We start from the raw sequence: 15,089 nt of genomic DNA, 5'->3' as shown, positions 1-15,089 counted from the left end.
TACTGTCGGGTTTTTTTTCGGGCTAAAAACGCCTTACTATACTATGTCATTTTCTGGGGGGCTAAAAACGCCTTACTATACATGGTCTTTTTTTTCGGCTAAAAACGCCTTACTATACATTTTTTTTGGGGGCGAAAAACGCCTTACTATACATGGTCGTTTTTTTCGGCTAAAAACGCCTTACTATACTTGGTCGTTTTTTCGAGCTAAAAGCTGGACAGGGTTTGAACCCGTGCTCCCTGGACGCAAAGCCTGCGTGTATACCTCTACACTACCAGTGACTGTGACTTGCTCTGCACTATTGGCTTATCTGACATGTACTTTCGAGGGTTTTCAAGAAAAAATTACCAAGTATTGTATTTTCACTAATTACTTTTGAGTGGGTTTGAACCGGGGTTGCCTGGCCCAAACAGCTGGGTGTATACCTCTACACTACCTGTGACTGTTACTTCGCCTGAACTTTAGGCCTGTTTGACGTGCACTCTCGAGGTCTTCCAGGAAAAACTACGTGTTGTATTTTCACACATAATTGAGCAGGGTTTGAACCGGGGTTACATGGACCAAACACCGGGGTGTATATCTCTACACCACCAGTGACTGTATCTATTTTGCACCAGAGACGTATTTGACATGCACCTTTGAGGGTTTCCAGGAAAAAGTAAGTATTGTATTTTCATACAAATCTGAGCAGGGTTTGAACCTGGGTTGCCTGGACCAAACAGCTGGGTGTATAGCTCTACGCTACCTGTCACTGTGACTTATCCTCCACTTTAGGCCTATTTGACATGCACTTTTGAGGGTTTACAGGAAAAAGTAACTAAGTGCTGTATTTTCACACATAACTGAGCAGGTCTTGAACCAGGGTTGCCTGGACCAAACACCAGGGTGTATTCCTCTACACCACCAGTAACTGTATTCATTTCCGCACGACCGGCGTCTTTGACATGCACCTTTGAGGGTTTCTAGGAAAAAGTAACTACGTGTTGTATTTTCACACAAATCTGAGCAGCATTTGAACCGGGGTTGACTGGACCAAACAGCTGGGTGTATACCGCTACACTACCTGTCACTGTGACTTGTCCTCCACTTTAGGCCTATTTGACGTGCACTTTCAAGGGTTTCCAGTAAAATGTGTTACATTTTTACACGTCACTGAGCGGTCGTTTTTTTCAGCTAAAACGCCTTACCATACTGTCGTTTTTTTGGGGGGCTAAAAACACCTTACTATACATGGTCGTTTTTTTCAGCTAAAAACGCCTTACTATACATGGTCGTTTTTTCCGGTTAAAAACGCCTTACTATACTATGTCGTTTTTTTTGGGCTAAAAACGCCTTACCATACTATGTCGTTTTTTGGGGCTAAAAACGCCTTACTATACTATGTCGTTTTTTTTCAGGCTAAAAACGCCTTACTATACATGGTCGTTTTTTTCGGCTAAAAACGGCTTACTATACTATGCCGTTTTTTTGGGGCTAAAAACGCCTTACTATACATGGTCGGTTTTTTTCGGCTAAAAACGCCTTACTGTACTGTCGTTTTTTTGGGGGGCTAAAAACGGCTTACTATACTATGTCGTTTTTTGCGGGGCTAAAAACGCCTTACCATATATACTATTTCATTTTTTTCAGCTAAAAACGGCTTACTATACATGGTCGTTTTTTCCGGTTAAAAACGCCTTACTATACTATGTCGTTTTTTTTGGGCTAAAAACGCCTTACCATACTATGTCGTTTTTTGGGGGGGCTAAAAACGGCTTACTATACTATGCCGTTTTTTTGGGGCTAAAAACGCCTTACTATACATGGCCGTTTTTTTCGGGCTAAAAACGCCTTACTATACATGGTCGTTTTTTTTCGGCTAAAAACGCCTTACTATACATGGTCGTTTTTTTTCGGCTAAAAACGCCTTACTATACTATGTCGTTTTTTGGGGGGGATAAAAACGCCTTACTATACTATGTCGGATTTTTTCGAGCTAAAAACACCTTACTATACATGGCAGTTTTTTTCGGGCTAAAAAGGCCTTACTATACTATGTCAGTTTTTACGGGCAAAAAACACCTTACTATACATGGTCGTTTTTTTCACCAGAAAATGCCTTCGTTTACATGGGCGTTTTTTGGACTAAAAGGCGTATTTGACATGTACTTTCGAGGGTTTCCAGGAAAAATAACTAAGTGCCTGGTGTTGCATTTTCACATCACTGAGCGAGGTTTGAACCCACATTGCCTGGACTGAAAGTGTACCTCTACACCACTAGTGAATGTTATGTATACTACTGCGTTTTTAGCCCAAAAAAATGACCATATATAGTCAGGCATTTTTTGCCGGAAAAAAAACAACCATGAATAATAAGACTTTTTTTTTTTCAAAAGAAAAAAAGGACAGAAGAAAATAGGACAAACTGAGTAATTTGTGATTGTGTTGTGTTAGGTGTCATCGGTGCTGCGTTCCTTCCTGGACCTGATGCTGGTACGCGAGCCTTCCCAGCGATCCACCGCACAGGAGCTTCTCCAGCATCCCTTCCTCAAACTGTCGGGACCACCGTCCTGCATCGTGCCCCTCATGAGACACTACCGCCACCGCTGAAAACACACACACACACACACACACTTCGGTGGTGACTGCCATCCTGCCCACCCATTGTCAAAACTGATTCCTCTTGTAACCGTGACGTAGATTAGTTAACCGACAGACATGCAAAAACAACTATGAGGAAATTATGGAACTCTGAAGCGGACTCCTGTTGTTTTAGGCCTGTGTGGGCGAATAACTACCCACACTCCAGCTGCACATGTATTTTCAGAGCAACTTGTAAGATTGAGTGTACAGTTTTGATAACTTTGAGTATTTGATGGTGTGGTAGCCATTGTGTTTGGAGCAGTATTCAGTAGACCTTCCTCAGCTTTATAATTTATGAAAACATTTTTTCATAAACAAATGTATATAAACACACACACACACAAATACACAGATCTAGATCTGACGATATACAGCTACTGTACTGTCGACTGATCTCGATCTCTAGATCTACATATTTTGATATACACACATAAACATGAAAAATTCCAAATATCCCACTTTAACCCACCTGTTACTATAAAAAGAAGCAACTAAATATATATTACCACTATCCATCTTTGTAGACAGAACTTCAAAACTTTGGGCAAAAAAGGGTAAGTTAAGGCATTTTCTATGAGCTTTTTAAAGTATTTATTTATTGCAATTCATTTTTGTCAAGTGTGGCCTTTTTTTCTTTTTTTAATCAGTCATTTTATTGTTTAAATTATTGAATGAACAAGAAACCCAGCGGTCGATAACGATCTCTTCAAATACACTCAAATGCAATGAAACTGTGACTTCACTTTGTTTTTGTGTCAAGACATTAATGGACATTTAAATGATTGAATGATAATTTATGAATAGGATTACACATTTTATGATCTTGTCAATTCAACACAAAAATAAAAACCCTTTGAAACGTTTTTTTCACTAAAATAAACATGAATACTGTACCAAATAGATAATAAAAAAAGACCATTGATGTCACATGAATGTTGTGGACAAAAAAAAAAAAAGACACTTTGGCAAAACTCGATCATTGCGGTCGGGCAGAATCCTCACTCTTTAGTGAGCCAACGCAGCATCGTTCACCTCGAAACTATACGTTGTATAGTTTCGAGGTGAACGATGCGGCAACATCATGATGTATCATATACATCATGCTGTCGATATATCAACACAATAATTTTCATTTGCTGAAAAAAAAATCAGCAAAAATTATTTCAGCGATTGATTAAAATGATACAAGCATGTCACCAGTGCCAGCCGTACACATTTTCACAAATTTCAACCTATTAATTAAATGACAAACATCTACATATGTCCAAAACATGTCATTGAAATAGTTTTTAAAAATGTATACCGGTATATATATCATTGAAGTCAGCATTTTATGCTTTGAGTGTATCTTTGGCAATTGCAGGGAGCCAATGAAATGGGTTTGTACACTCGTGTCACAAGATGCACTGACTGTAGCACTTACTGAAGAAACCAATAAGAAAAAAAGGAGGTTAGAAAATGAAAAACAAATACACGACGACTATAGCTCGTCATTGTCATGAAATCCCCTGTAATTCGGCAGTTTAAAACCTGCTTGCATCCATTTTGACCCATCAGTCACTGTGATTTGTACATAGTGCGTGTGCGTTATGGAGTTAGATAAGGGACAAAAGTTTTGTACTTGGGGGTTAGGGGCGACTAAAAAAATGAAATTGAAAATTATTGTGTTGATCTCGACTTTTGGATCATATAAAAATGTGTTTGAAATAAAAAGTGTGTTAAATACTTGTTCTGCTTGGATATCGCTTTGATTCTCTTTGGTAATTCTTTGGAATATATATACACACAAACACACACTTACTGCACACACACACTCACACACGTGTGTATGCATGTAAACTCCCAGAACAGCGCCAAGAAGCGTTCTCAAGTTGAGATGGAAAATCATTGTCAATTTCACTTGATAATTTAAAAATGATTCCAAGTTATCCCGCAACCACACCAGGTTCGACACGCTAGGACACCTCAGGTGTCCACCCACAGTACCCGCATTCAGATTTGATGTTTCATTAATTGTTTTGTTTTTTTTAAAGGCCTCTGAAATGTGACATTTTGACCTTCCCGCCGGATTTTGAAAAACAAATTTTTGATGATAATAATTGATAGTATTTTTCCCAGGGCATTCCCTTACTGCCGTCTTCAATCGACTCGTCATCTCCCCCCAAATCCGCAGCGGCTTGGAGCCAAGAAAAAAACGGAGTGGGAGGAGGTGACGTCATTTACGGTCTGATTTGTCTCGGTGTGCTGCGAGTGCTTTGCAGCAAAATGGGATATTGATTGAGGCGGGAAAGCAGAGAACAGCCCCTCTTCTTTTCTCGGCCTTCCACGGCACGTCACTCAATCAAAACACGAGGGCCGATACGCCGGATATAAATTCACCTCAATTTGTGAATGCTGGGAGTGGGGAAACGAAAACACGAAATGAAACATAACTAAATCAAATTTCAAACACAAATTGCACCGCGAGACTTCAGCTGCATAGAATGAAATAAATGCCGCTGTCAATTTCAATGACAAAATCAATAGTTCATCTGTGCACCGACTCCACTCATCTATCTCTTGGACAGAATGCCTGCAAGACATCAATGAGTGTGAGGAGGGGGGGGAAAAAAAACAACAACGACGAGTGTTTTCAGGAGAGGTTTTTTAGGCATAGCATTGCAGGAAAATATCATTGTACACTTTTTTTTTTTTAATTTGATGGACATCAAAGATATGGGCTAAATGATCAAATGGCTTTCCAAATGCATAGCGTTTTATGCTAACATCCATGCCAGGCTGGAGATGGTCAAGACGAGGAAGGAAGTCCACTACATGTTCTTATACATAGAGCGGTCGCGTGGTAGCTGCGGTGGTGTGTTGCTGGCACTCAGCTTGAGGTGGAAGTGGTAGATGGTCAGCGTGATGATGATGATCAGCGCCAGAATGAAACCCAGGATGAGCGGTAGAGTCTCCTCCAGGCGCTCGCGTTGGTCTGTGATGCACTTGTATGCTGAGTGTGTGACAAGGAAAAAAAAAAAGTGGTAATTTAGTTGGAAGAAAAAAAAATAATTTTCTGCTACATCTCACATCATTCCGACGGCGATAACTTCATCTTTGAGCCGCAAAAATAGACTGAGAGCTGCAATGCATCCCATTGGCTTCCACATTCCAGCGTGTGAAGCGCTACGCTACCAGCGGCCGCTTGTTGTACTCACGCTCGCTGAAGACAAAATCCGCAGCCATGTCGAAGGGTTGAATCTGGATGTCGTACATGTGGACGGTGACGCCTTTCTGGTGGTCGCTGCTGATGAGGGTCAGCGTCTGCTGGGCGGTGCACACGTACGAATGGCCGGCCGGCGTCACCAACGCCGACAGGCGGTGGGTGCTTGCCGTGCGCTTGCCCGCTGATGGCGAATGCAAAAAACATTGTCAAACAACCAAAGCATTCAACTCATACCGTAGGATAAGGCGATGAGTTCAACGTGGATGATGTCGCGGCAAAGCTGCCGAGTCACGCTCGAATAATCCGACTCACGGTTGTAGGCGTTGATGAAGTGAGTACTTTCTGATGTGTCGTACACGAACTGAACCTTGCTGATCTTCCACACCTCTGCACCCTTGGCGCGCAGTTCCTGCCACGCGCGACAACACGGGCGAGAATTAAGGCCATCTTCGCAACAACATTCACAGGAGGGAGGTGACAAGTCACAAAAAAAAAAAATCCTAAATAAAATCTTAATCAGACTTGAATAAAATGTGGGAATTGGCCTTGCATGTATGCATACCCACAATTTAAACATTTCAACTATCACATTTGTAAACCTTTTAAAATAAAGATAACGATAGCTGATAAAGTACTTTCAAGTTGGTGTTTTAGTTGGAGGTGCTACTATGTCACATCGCGGTCAACTGTTGTGTGTGTGTGTGTGTGTGTGTGTGTGTGTGGCACCTTAGAGAAGAAGATGCGCAGTGTGTAGGCATTCTTCCAGCTGATGTGGATCTCCGACTCGGTGCGGCCGCACTTGCCGTCGATCTGCGCGCCGCGAGGCAACGTGAACGACGCCTGCTCTGTGATCAGCTGCCGCCGCGCACAATGGCAAGAGAACATCATTGATTGAGTGGCGCTAACAAATATGGATGTGCAGTCCTTTTCGCTCGCAGCATCGATCTTTTAATTTTGCCCAGTCAGCATCCCATGCCAGTTACAACCCTAGAAAAAGCCTTGGAGCCTAACATCGGTTAAAAAGAAGCAAAATAAAAATATTGTATGATGTGTTTTTTTTTTTACATTGAATTCAATTATTTATTGATTTGATCTGTGTCTATATGTATTATGGCACTTTAAAGTGTTTGATTTGAGGGGGTGGCAGGGGGCGGTGGGGGTTGGAGGGGGAATGAGGGTGGGGTGTATATGCCGCATGACAATGGGGGGGCGGAGTGGGGGGGGGGGGTCCTCCTTACGTCTATCCGGTTGAGCGCCAGCACGTCGTATGGCACGACCAGTTTGACGGCGAACTCCACCATGAGGCAGGTGGTCCCGTTCTCCCGCACGGCGAAGATGGCCCGGTCGGGGTTCTCCGACAGACCCGACAGGTTCTCCCCTTCCTGCTCGCCCACCGACAGCGACAGCAGCAACGCGCCTGCACGGGAACACGATCAGTACTGTACTCCAAAACAAACAAACAACAACAACAACAACAAAAATGCACAGTCAGCATTAAAAAAAACAAGCAGAAATGAGCCTCCATTTTGATGACATCCGAGTCAAAAATTTAATTAAAAAAAAAAAAAAAGATAAAATCCCAAGTCGTTGGATTCAATATTGACGTTTTCATACACTCCGTGTGCTCTGATGCTGCGATTAAAATGGAGTGTTGAGTCAACGAAACAACAAACCCACGCACACTACATAAAAGCAGGAATGAGATCAGGGCTCCCGAAGAGAAAAAGATGCAGCCCCCCACCCCCCCCAAAAAAAAATGAAGTGAGGAATCTATAGCTCGTGGGCCAATTATGGGCCCCTGAGATTTAAGTTGAACTCACGTAATCATTTGACAGAGAAACGCTCATTGGATTTTATGATTTATTTTTTTTGTTGGTTTAATACATTTGGTGTAATCCAATCCAAAAATGATAAAAATGTGCTTGGAGGAGTCACATTTTTTTGGAGCGGGGCGGGGGGGGGGGGGGGGGGGAACACAAATACTGTGCACATTGCAGTGTGGAGTAACGACTGCAACACACACACACACACACAAATTCAGAACGCCCAAAATCAAGCAGAGTCAGCACAAAAAAAGAAATTTAAAAAAAAAACTGAGTTGAGGAATTTTTGGCTTGTGGTCCATTTACAAAGGTTAAATTACATTCCTTTTAAGTTGAATAAAACCTGGATAGAAATACTTTCCTAAAGCTGCTGATCAGATTTCAAAATATTATTTTGATGGACAAAAAAAACATAAAAAAATCACCAACCCTTGATTGAAATTCAGCTTTGAATAAGTCACTTTTCTTCCCCACATACACACACAAACGCGCGCACACTGAAGACGTCCAATCCTCACTGACCCAGTAGAAGAAGCTGTCCGCTCTCCATGGTGCTGAAGCCCGCTCGTCCCATCTTTCAAGCAGGTTTCCCTCCACCACCAAAGCCGGCGGAGACGACAACCCGGAGCGACTTGCGAGTACCTGAGCTGAGCGGGAAAGAGAGGAGGAAGAGGCGGCGCGGGGGGGGGGGGGGGGGGTGAGTGAGAGAGAGAGAGAGAGAGAGAGAAAGAGAGAGAGAGAGAGAGTGGCGGTGGGGGGAATCCCGCCCCTCAAATCCTCACAGATGCACCCCCCCAAAAAAAATAAATACATACATAGCATGGAACAAAATGATACTTGATCCAGTACACGAAAGACGAAATGTGACAAAGTGAAGTCATCTGGTACGCGTCACTTCACATCCCCGCAGTGGCTCTCCACTCGGTTGCAGGTTGCGCTACCAGTGAGGTGTGACCGTGAGAGCCCCCCCACCTAACTCCCCCCCGGAGGCTGCCGAAGGGTTCGCCTTCACCCCTGCGCCTGCACAAAAGTACACTGGAGCTTTTACGTTCTACTCGGAGCGAATCAAGGAGACAAACGGCGATTTTGCAAGGCAAGTCTGGCGTCAACGCTTTCATGCGACTTAGCTGTTGTTCAAGGTGGTTTATGAGACATAAAAGTGGTTTTCTTTTTGGGGTGGGGTTGTGATAGTGTCAGGCTGGGGCGAGAGGGGTAGGTGGCGCCAATCTCCCCCCCCCCCTCCCACCCCCCCCCCCCCCTTTGACGTACACTGCGGATCCTCACAGGCAGGACCCGGGCACTTTTTCTTCAGAGTACAACTGAATTACCGGTACTCAGAAGGCTTTTGTTGGAACGTCTATTTTACAAAGTTTTATTTTTGTATTTTTGGTGTAAAAAGTCTGCTTGGAAAATTCTATCCCATATTTTCCCCACTCCATTTATGACTGATTCTGGATGAATGTTTTTTTTTTAAGCACATTCAGGAACTTATGTGACGTAAGCGGACACGCATTGAAAACAGTCAAGTTGTTGTCACCTTCTGGAATATAGGGGTGGGCAAACTACGACCCGCGGGCCGGATGCGGCCCGTTGCTCTTTTTAATCGAAAGATTTGTCCACAATTGAGGTTCGATGTGAATGATTGCATTCATTTCATTTGGACTTGTAATGACAGGCATCTCAACGGCAGGTAGCGCAGTGACTTGAAATTGCAGAGCACAGGGAGGGAGGGGGCTGGCTGGTTCGTTTTGCGCACAATGAAGAAACATATACTTTATACTTTTTGTCTTTATATTTTTCAGGTTTTAAAAAGGGCGTTTGTTTAAAAAGCGTAATTTTATTTTTCACTCATGAAGGATTGAGGAATGTGCATATGAACCACTGCTCTAGATGCTTCCTAATTAGAGTTCAAATGTTAAAATTATATATTTTTTTTGTAGGATTGAAGATTTCTTGCTGTTACATAATTAGGAAAAAAAGGCAAGCAAGCTGATGCTTTCAGGCCCCCTCTTCCACTGCCATTTATTGGTACACATACTATAAAACAGTATTAAAGGAGTCAGGTAACAACCAAGTCATCTTCGCTTAAAGTTTAACAGTACACTAGAAATACAAAAAATAAAATAAAATAAAATAAATGAGACAAGAAAGAACACATACACACATTAGGGTTGGTTGGAGAGGTACAGTATAAAAAAAAAGCCCCTAACAGACAAATTCAACTAAACATCATTTTTTTTAATATGTTCATTTATTTATATATATATATATATGTATCTCTGTATAAATAACTCTTGAATTTGGCATTGAGACTTGCTCAAATAAGTTAAAACAATCCTAGCAGACATTGAGTGGCACGTTTGTAAAGCCAAAGAATAAAAGCACTTTTTTTTCTCGCCTTAGGGGGAGGTCATTCCTCTGCTCATACCAATTAGACGGAAAACAAAAAGAGAGAGAAAAAAAAAAGACTGATCGTCATTCACCACATGTGACGACGTCCCGATGTTGTCATGAGGATTTAGGTGGCCATTTTTGTAGTTTTTTCCCCCCACCGCCTCCGCTTGGCATTATGGCTAATGTGAATCGTTTCACATTAAACTTTTGTCCTCTGTAGTAACGTTTAATTTGAAAAATGGACACTGAGCCATGTGTAGATTAGGTTAAAAAAAAAAAAAAGGTAAAATGGTTCTGTAAAAATAGTTTGGATCGGATGTAGGTAAAAAAAAAAGTGTTTAAAAAATACATTTTCCTGTAATTGTTTTAATACTTTTATGTTTTCCAATTACAGCTAACAAATTATCGAATGTGATGAAAACACAAATAAATAAATATCAATAAATACATTTCACTGAACAATATTTTTGAGGAAAAAGAAATGAACGAAACGAACAAACGCAAAACGCCTGATAATCAAATGTCAACGCTGAAAAGAAAGAACACGCCCACACGCCCACACGCCCACACGCCCAACGCCCGTTTCTCTGGTTAAAAACAAACTTTGCAGAGGGGGAAAATCGCTCAAACATTTTCAAATGTAAATATTTCAGGCAACACAATTGGTTTTCTTTGGCAGTAAAATCATAGAAAGGAATTTTTTGCCGAATGCTTCCACACAATTGGATTAAAAAAACTGCTCATGACAGAACCAGCCATTTCCAGATCCTTTTTTTTAAACCATAAATTTTGGAGAAAAAAAAGGACCTGGGATTGAATGTGGCGTCTGAAAAGAGAAATACGTCTTTGGGAGTGATAATGATAATTAATTGTCTGGAAGTGTTGATGAGAAAATCTGAATCAATTGAATTGATCTTGTTTGGAGTATCGATTTGTGTGGGGAGGGGGGGGGCACATAGGTGGAACATCACCACTGTGGATTTTTGTTTGTTTAGTTTTTTTTTGGGTCAGACCGTGCTACATCAACAAAATATGATTTTTAAAAAATGCGTAAGAAATCAAGTGTGGTTGTACAAACAGTGCTACATTCCAATCATGTCACGTACAAACAAAGTGTTTATGTGCACAGTTTCAAAGCTAAATGGTATTGTAGGTGGGCTACGGTGTGTGTGTGTGTGGGGGGGGGGGGGGGTGTTGGGTCAGACGTTCACACCACTGTGGCAGGTCGGCGCTCCATCTCCTCCTCCAACTTGGCCATCTGCAGCATGTCCTTTGCCTTTCACAGCAGGCACACAAAGCATCAAGAACATATCCGAGGACGGCGCGCACACAAATCCGTTCATGAAGCACACAATGGATTTGAAAAGTCGACTTACACCTGTTCATGTTCAAGTTACGTTCACCCCCCCCAGCCCCCTAGAAACTTGAAGTTCCCCCCCTGCTGGGCCCCTTAAACGAAAACAGCTCTCTTTTGCCAGATGGCTGCTTTGCTTAGTTTCTTTAAGTCTTCAATTGGCAATAAAAACCCCCCCGTGAGCACGTGGCCGTGAAATACACGCGAAAACCTTTCAAACTACCGTTGGAAGCGCAGCGGCCTTGAGGGGCATTTTAAAGACTTGACGATGAAGAATGAAAGAAACAAAAGCGCGCCGTGGTTAAAAAGGTGGAGGAGGTGCCTACCTTGTTGTTTGTTTGCATGGTGTGATGCCAAAAGCTGTGCCGGGAGAAGCAAATCATATTTAAAAACATGAACAAAAAAAAAATGAACATATGCGTATGTGTCGCGCATGGAGAAACACGTGGAGGGGTGGAGCTGAATGAGTAATGGGGGCGGGTCATCCATTGAGAGAGGTGTTCCTAATGAAATGTCTGGTGAATGTCTGTCTGTCATCTTTTTTTGGGTGGGGGCGAGGGGGGGATGTGAGACGTCATGTTTTGTTGCACCTGCTCATTGAACTTGTCCAGTTTCTCCACTTGCTCTCTCTGATTCTTCTCCAGCTGCTCCATTTCCTTCTGTTGCTTCATGGCCAACTAACACACACACACACACACACACACAAAAATGTACAGCGTCAACCTCTTTACGAGCACACGTTTTCCTTTCCTCGCTCGCATACGCACCCTCTTCCTCTCATCCATGAACTTCTTGGTGTTGCTGCTGTTCAACTCTCGCACTCGCCTGCGCGTCACAAAACAAAATGGCGTCGGCGCACTTCCAACGGGGACGACACGCAGGGTGTGTTATTTACGAGTCGCGTTGCGCGAGCGGGACGCAATGGCGTACGGTAAACAGTACGTCCTTGGACACAGAGTCAGCGGAACCCCGAGAAGATGCGGACGATCCGACACTCCATGTTTTTTGTGTGTGTGTGTGTGTGTGTGTGTGTGTGTTGCACCTTTCCCTCTCCGCTTTGTTTTTAATGCTTTTGTCCTGGCTGATGGCTTTGCTGTTCTCCATGGACATTTTAGCCTGGTTAGCTCGCATCTCTTTGCTCTGCCTGTGCGATGACAACAAATGGGGGGGGGGGGATGACACCAAGCTGGCGGTCATACGCGGCACAGACACGCAAGAGTGGATTTGAAAGCGCGTCTCACCGCTCGTGTATGAGTTTGAGCTGTCCGGTCTGCTGCTCCTGCACGCTACTCAGCAGCTTCTTGAGGTGCTCGCACTGCTGCGCGACGTGGGCGTCCTTCATCTCCTGCTCTTCGCCGCCGTGGCCGCTGATCAGCTCCGACCATTCCTTGGCGTGCTGCGCCTTTACGTCCTTCGCCTGACGCGCATACACAAAGGCTTCAGGATGGTGAGGGGGGGGGGCGCACGTTTTGGGGTGAAGGTTGCACCTTGGCTTTGTGGTCGGTGACCAGCGTTTGGATCTTGTCTTCCGTTTCCTTCTTCAGTTCATGGCAATTGTTTTCCCTGGTGAACGACACGCGTGGGTCACCAGCAGGCTTTCAAATTAGTCGGCACAATCAATTATTCCCTGATGAGTGTCGTGAATTTTTTTTTTCCCCTCGTGAGGTTTGTAAAAAAAAAAACAATCAATTTGTTCATGACTTACACTGACTATCATTAGCATCAACTATTTGGCAAAATTGGAGCAAAAAAACTCATTTGGGATGCAGCGTACGTCTTTGTTTTCTCTTTGTTGTGTAATTAAAAAAAGAAAATCGGCGGGAGTGCAGCAGCTGTTTTACCCTCGTTTTTTGATGGCTTTCTCCAGCAATTTCTCCAGCGTGCTCTTCTCCTTGTCGTGCGTTGACGCCATCTTGTCCACCTGCGTGCCGTGGGATTTCTGCGTCGCGTTTTGATCCTGTAAAAACCACAATAAATAAATAAATAAATAAACAAATAAATAAATAAATACCCCCCCCCCCCCACACACACACACACAAACATTCAGTTGCGATCGAAGGAGAAGAAAGCATTGGAGGACTGCGCCGCTCACCTTCAAGTGCTTCTTTTTTAAGGCGCTGAGCTCCTTCTGTTGCTTTTTTATGAGTTTAATATACGTCTGCCGGGGGAGAGAATCACATGACTTCACGAATACCGTTAAAAAAAAAAAAAAAATACACAAATGACTTCTTTAAACGTACCTTCATTTGCTTCAAGTCGTCAATGCTGACATTAGGTACAAGCGCGTTACCTGCAACAGTGCGGACAACATAAAATGACGCCGTGTGTGTTTTTGAAAGAACGCATGTGTGTGTGTGTGTGTGTGTGTGTGGTCCACGTACCCTTCTTGATCTCGGCCGTGTTGTTCTGGGCAATGTTGGAGGTCTGAGCGAGCTCGGAGCTGCTCTGCGGCGTCACGTTGGCCTTGACCATATTATCCCCTTTGCCTTTTCCCTTTTTGTCATTCTTGGAACTTCCGTTCGGGACGTCGGCGATGTCGTTCTGGAAGCGAGAGTCCGTTTTCACGACGGCGGGCGGCGGATCGTTTCATTCCGTTTTGCGCGACGGTTTACCGTGTCAATGCCGAGGGCTTTCATCTGGTCGGCTCTTTTCTCCGCGATGGTCAGGAACTTCTTGGGGTCGGACAGAGCGTCGACGATAGCTGCAAAAATGGGATCGAAATCCGCAAAGGCTCAGCTTTGGAGAACTCCGCCGAGGCTTACACGTTTGTCATATCGGCTTCCAACTTGAATTGACTTTTTGGAATCCAAAGGAAAATACATTAAATATTAGAGCCCCCCCCCTCCAAACCCCCCAAAAAAGGAAAACAAATAGCTATGTCGTATGTATCCCGATAGAGGGAAGCATTTAAGTTTAATGAACATAAAGGTGTAATAGAGGTCAGGAAACTATAATATAAAACGATTAAAACGATTTTAACTGTCATCAAACTGTAATGGAACTATCAACCCCACCCCCCCCAAAAAAAAACGGGAAAAAAACTCCCCCAACCCTTCCCTTTATGATCCACTACAAGCATCTGTGAAAACACAAAAAGGGTTTGACAGAAGTACAAAAAGAAAAAACAATCACTAAACAATGACACAAAGTGATTCGAGCATCAGAATCCCCCCCCGCACCCCCCCAGAAGGAGGAGGCGTGATGGAGCGCGGTCATTATTTCCCTGCTCCCCAACCCTTCGGCTTCCTTTAATGACAACTGCAAATGTCTTCTCATTTGCATATTTAAAGCCTTTGTGGCAAAACACGTTGCCTTGCGCCGTCGTGACAACCGGCGGCACAGAGGGAAGGAAGTCAAACCAACAAAGTCCCCCCCCCCCCCCCCCCCCCCCCCCTGACGGCTTCTTATAAACCGAGCGGCGTGAAATCTACCCGCAAACAATTCGTGTAACAGCGGTGGAATTTTTGTTGGACTCACCCCCGAAGCCGTCGGGCACGTAGGTTTTGAGGATGATCTGGCAGAAGATGGTGGGCAACGAGAGGGGCTTGTTGCCTTCGTTCCGCAGCGAGATGTGACGGTAGCCGGCCTGCAGGCCGTCCAGCGGCAGGATGCGCTGGCCGATCAACTTGTTGTTGTCGTCGTACACGGCCAGGCGCAGCACCGCCAGATCCGGCAAGATCACCTGCGAGGA

The 15,089-nt window shown here is 43.8% G+C and overlaps 3 protein-coding genes across 9 annotated transcripts in view; 1 reads left to right on the top strand and 2 right to left on the bottom strand.

Moving 5' to 3' along the window:
* The window catches only part of pak5 (p21 protein (Cdc42/Rac)-activated kinase 5), a 36,386-nt gene extending 32,719 nt beyond the window's left edge, over positions 1-3,667 (top strand). For all 5 annotated transcript variants that reach the window (XM_052053533.1, XM_052053535.1, XM_052053534.1 and 2 more), the window contains one exon: positions 2,434-3,667. In XM_052053533.1, the coding sequence (XP_051909493.1) occupies positions 2,434-2,589 (156 nt within the window). In that variant the 3' untranslated portion in view covers positions 2,590-3,667. The remainder of the gene's footprint in view (positions 1-2,433) is intronic.
* A 1,582-nt stretch (positions 3,668-5,249) lies between these two features.
* Positions 5,250-8,340, bottom strand: lamp5 (lysosomal associated membrane protein family member 5). The gene is made up of 6 exons (XM_052053544.1): positions 8,173-8,340; positions 7,066-7,244; positions 6,554-6,682; positions 6,140-6,236; positions 5,820-6,008; positions 5,250-5,614 (listed from the first exon to the last, which is right to left on the bottom strand). The coding sequence occupies exons 1-6, from the start codon at positions 8,222-8,224 to the stop codon at positions 5,433-5,435; spliced, it is 828 nt and encodes a 275-aa protein (XP_051909504.1). The 5' UTR covers positions 8,225-8,340; the 3' UTR covers positions 5,250-5,432.
* Positions 8,341-9,643: 1,303 nt separating this feature from the next.
* Positions 9,644-15,089, bottom strand: part of LOC127592380 (1-phosphatidylinositol 4,5-bisphosphate phosphodiesterase beta-4-like) — a 28,869-nt gene continuing 23,423 nt past the window's right edge. For 2 of the 3 annotated variants that reach the window (XM_052053083.1, XM_052053085.1), the window contains exons 28-40: positions 14,876-15,080; positions 14,011-14,099; positions 13,780-13,939; positions 13,639-13,688; positions 13,491-13,556; positions 13,240-13,355; positions 12,886-12,961; positions 12,640-12,815; positions 12,441-12,542; positions 12,166-12,223; positions 11,989-12,075; positions 11,725-11,758; positions 9,644-11,320 (exon numbers count right to left, since the gene is read on the bottom strand). In XM_052053083.1, coding sequence (XP_051909043.1) covers positions 11,244-11,320; positions 11,725-11,758; positions 11,989-12,075; positions 12,166-12,223; positions 12,441-12,542; positions 12,640-12,815; positions 12,886-12,961; positions 13,240-13,355; positions 13,491-13,556; positions 13,639-13,688; positions 13,780-13,939; positions 14,011-14,099; positions 14,876-15,080 — 1,296 coding nt within the window. In that variant the 3' untranslated portion in view covers positions 9,644-11,243. The remainder of the gene's footprint in view (positions 11,321-11,724; positions 11,759-11,988; positions 12,076-12,165; positions 12,224-12,440; positions 12,543-12,639; positions 12,816-12,885; positions 12,962-13,239; positions 13,356-13,490; positions 13,557-13,638; positions 13,689-13,779; positions 13,940-14,010; positions 14,100-14,875; positions 15,081-15,089) is intronic. The other variant, XM_052053086.1, reaches the window with a different exon arrangement.

The sequence above is a fragment of the Hippocampus zosterae genome, chromosome 19 (genome assembly GCF_025434085.1).
Source record: "Hippocampus zosterae strain Florida chromosome 19, ASM2543408v3, whole genome shotgun sequence".
Taxonomy (NCBI): Eukaryota; Metazoa; Chordata; class Actinopteri; order Syngnathiformes; family Syngnathidae; genus Hippocampus; species Hippocampus zosterae.
The sequence above is the reverse complement of the archived record's forward strand: the minus strand, read 5'-3'. Positions and strand labels throughout refer to the sequence as shown.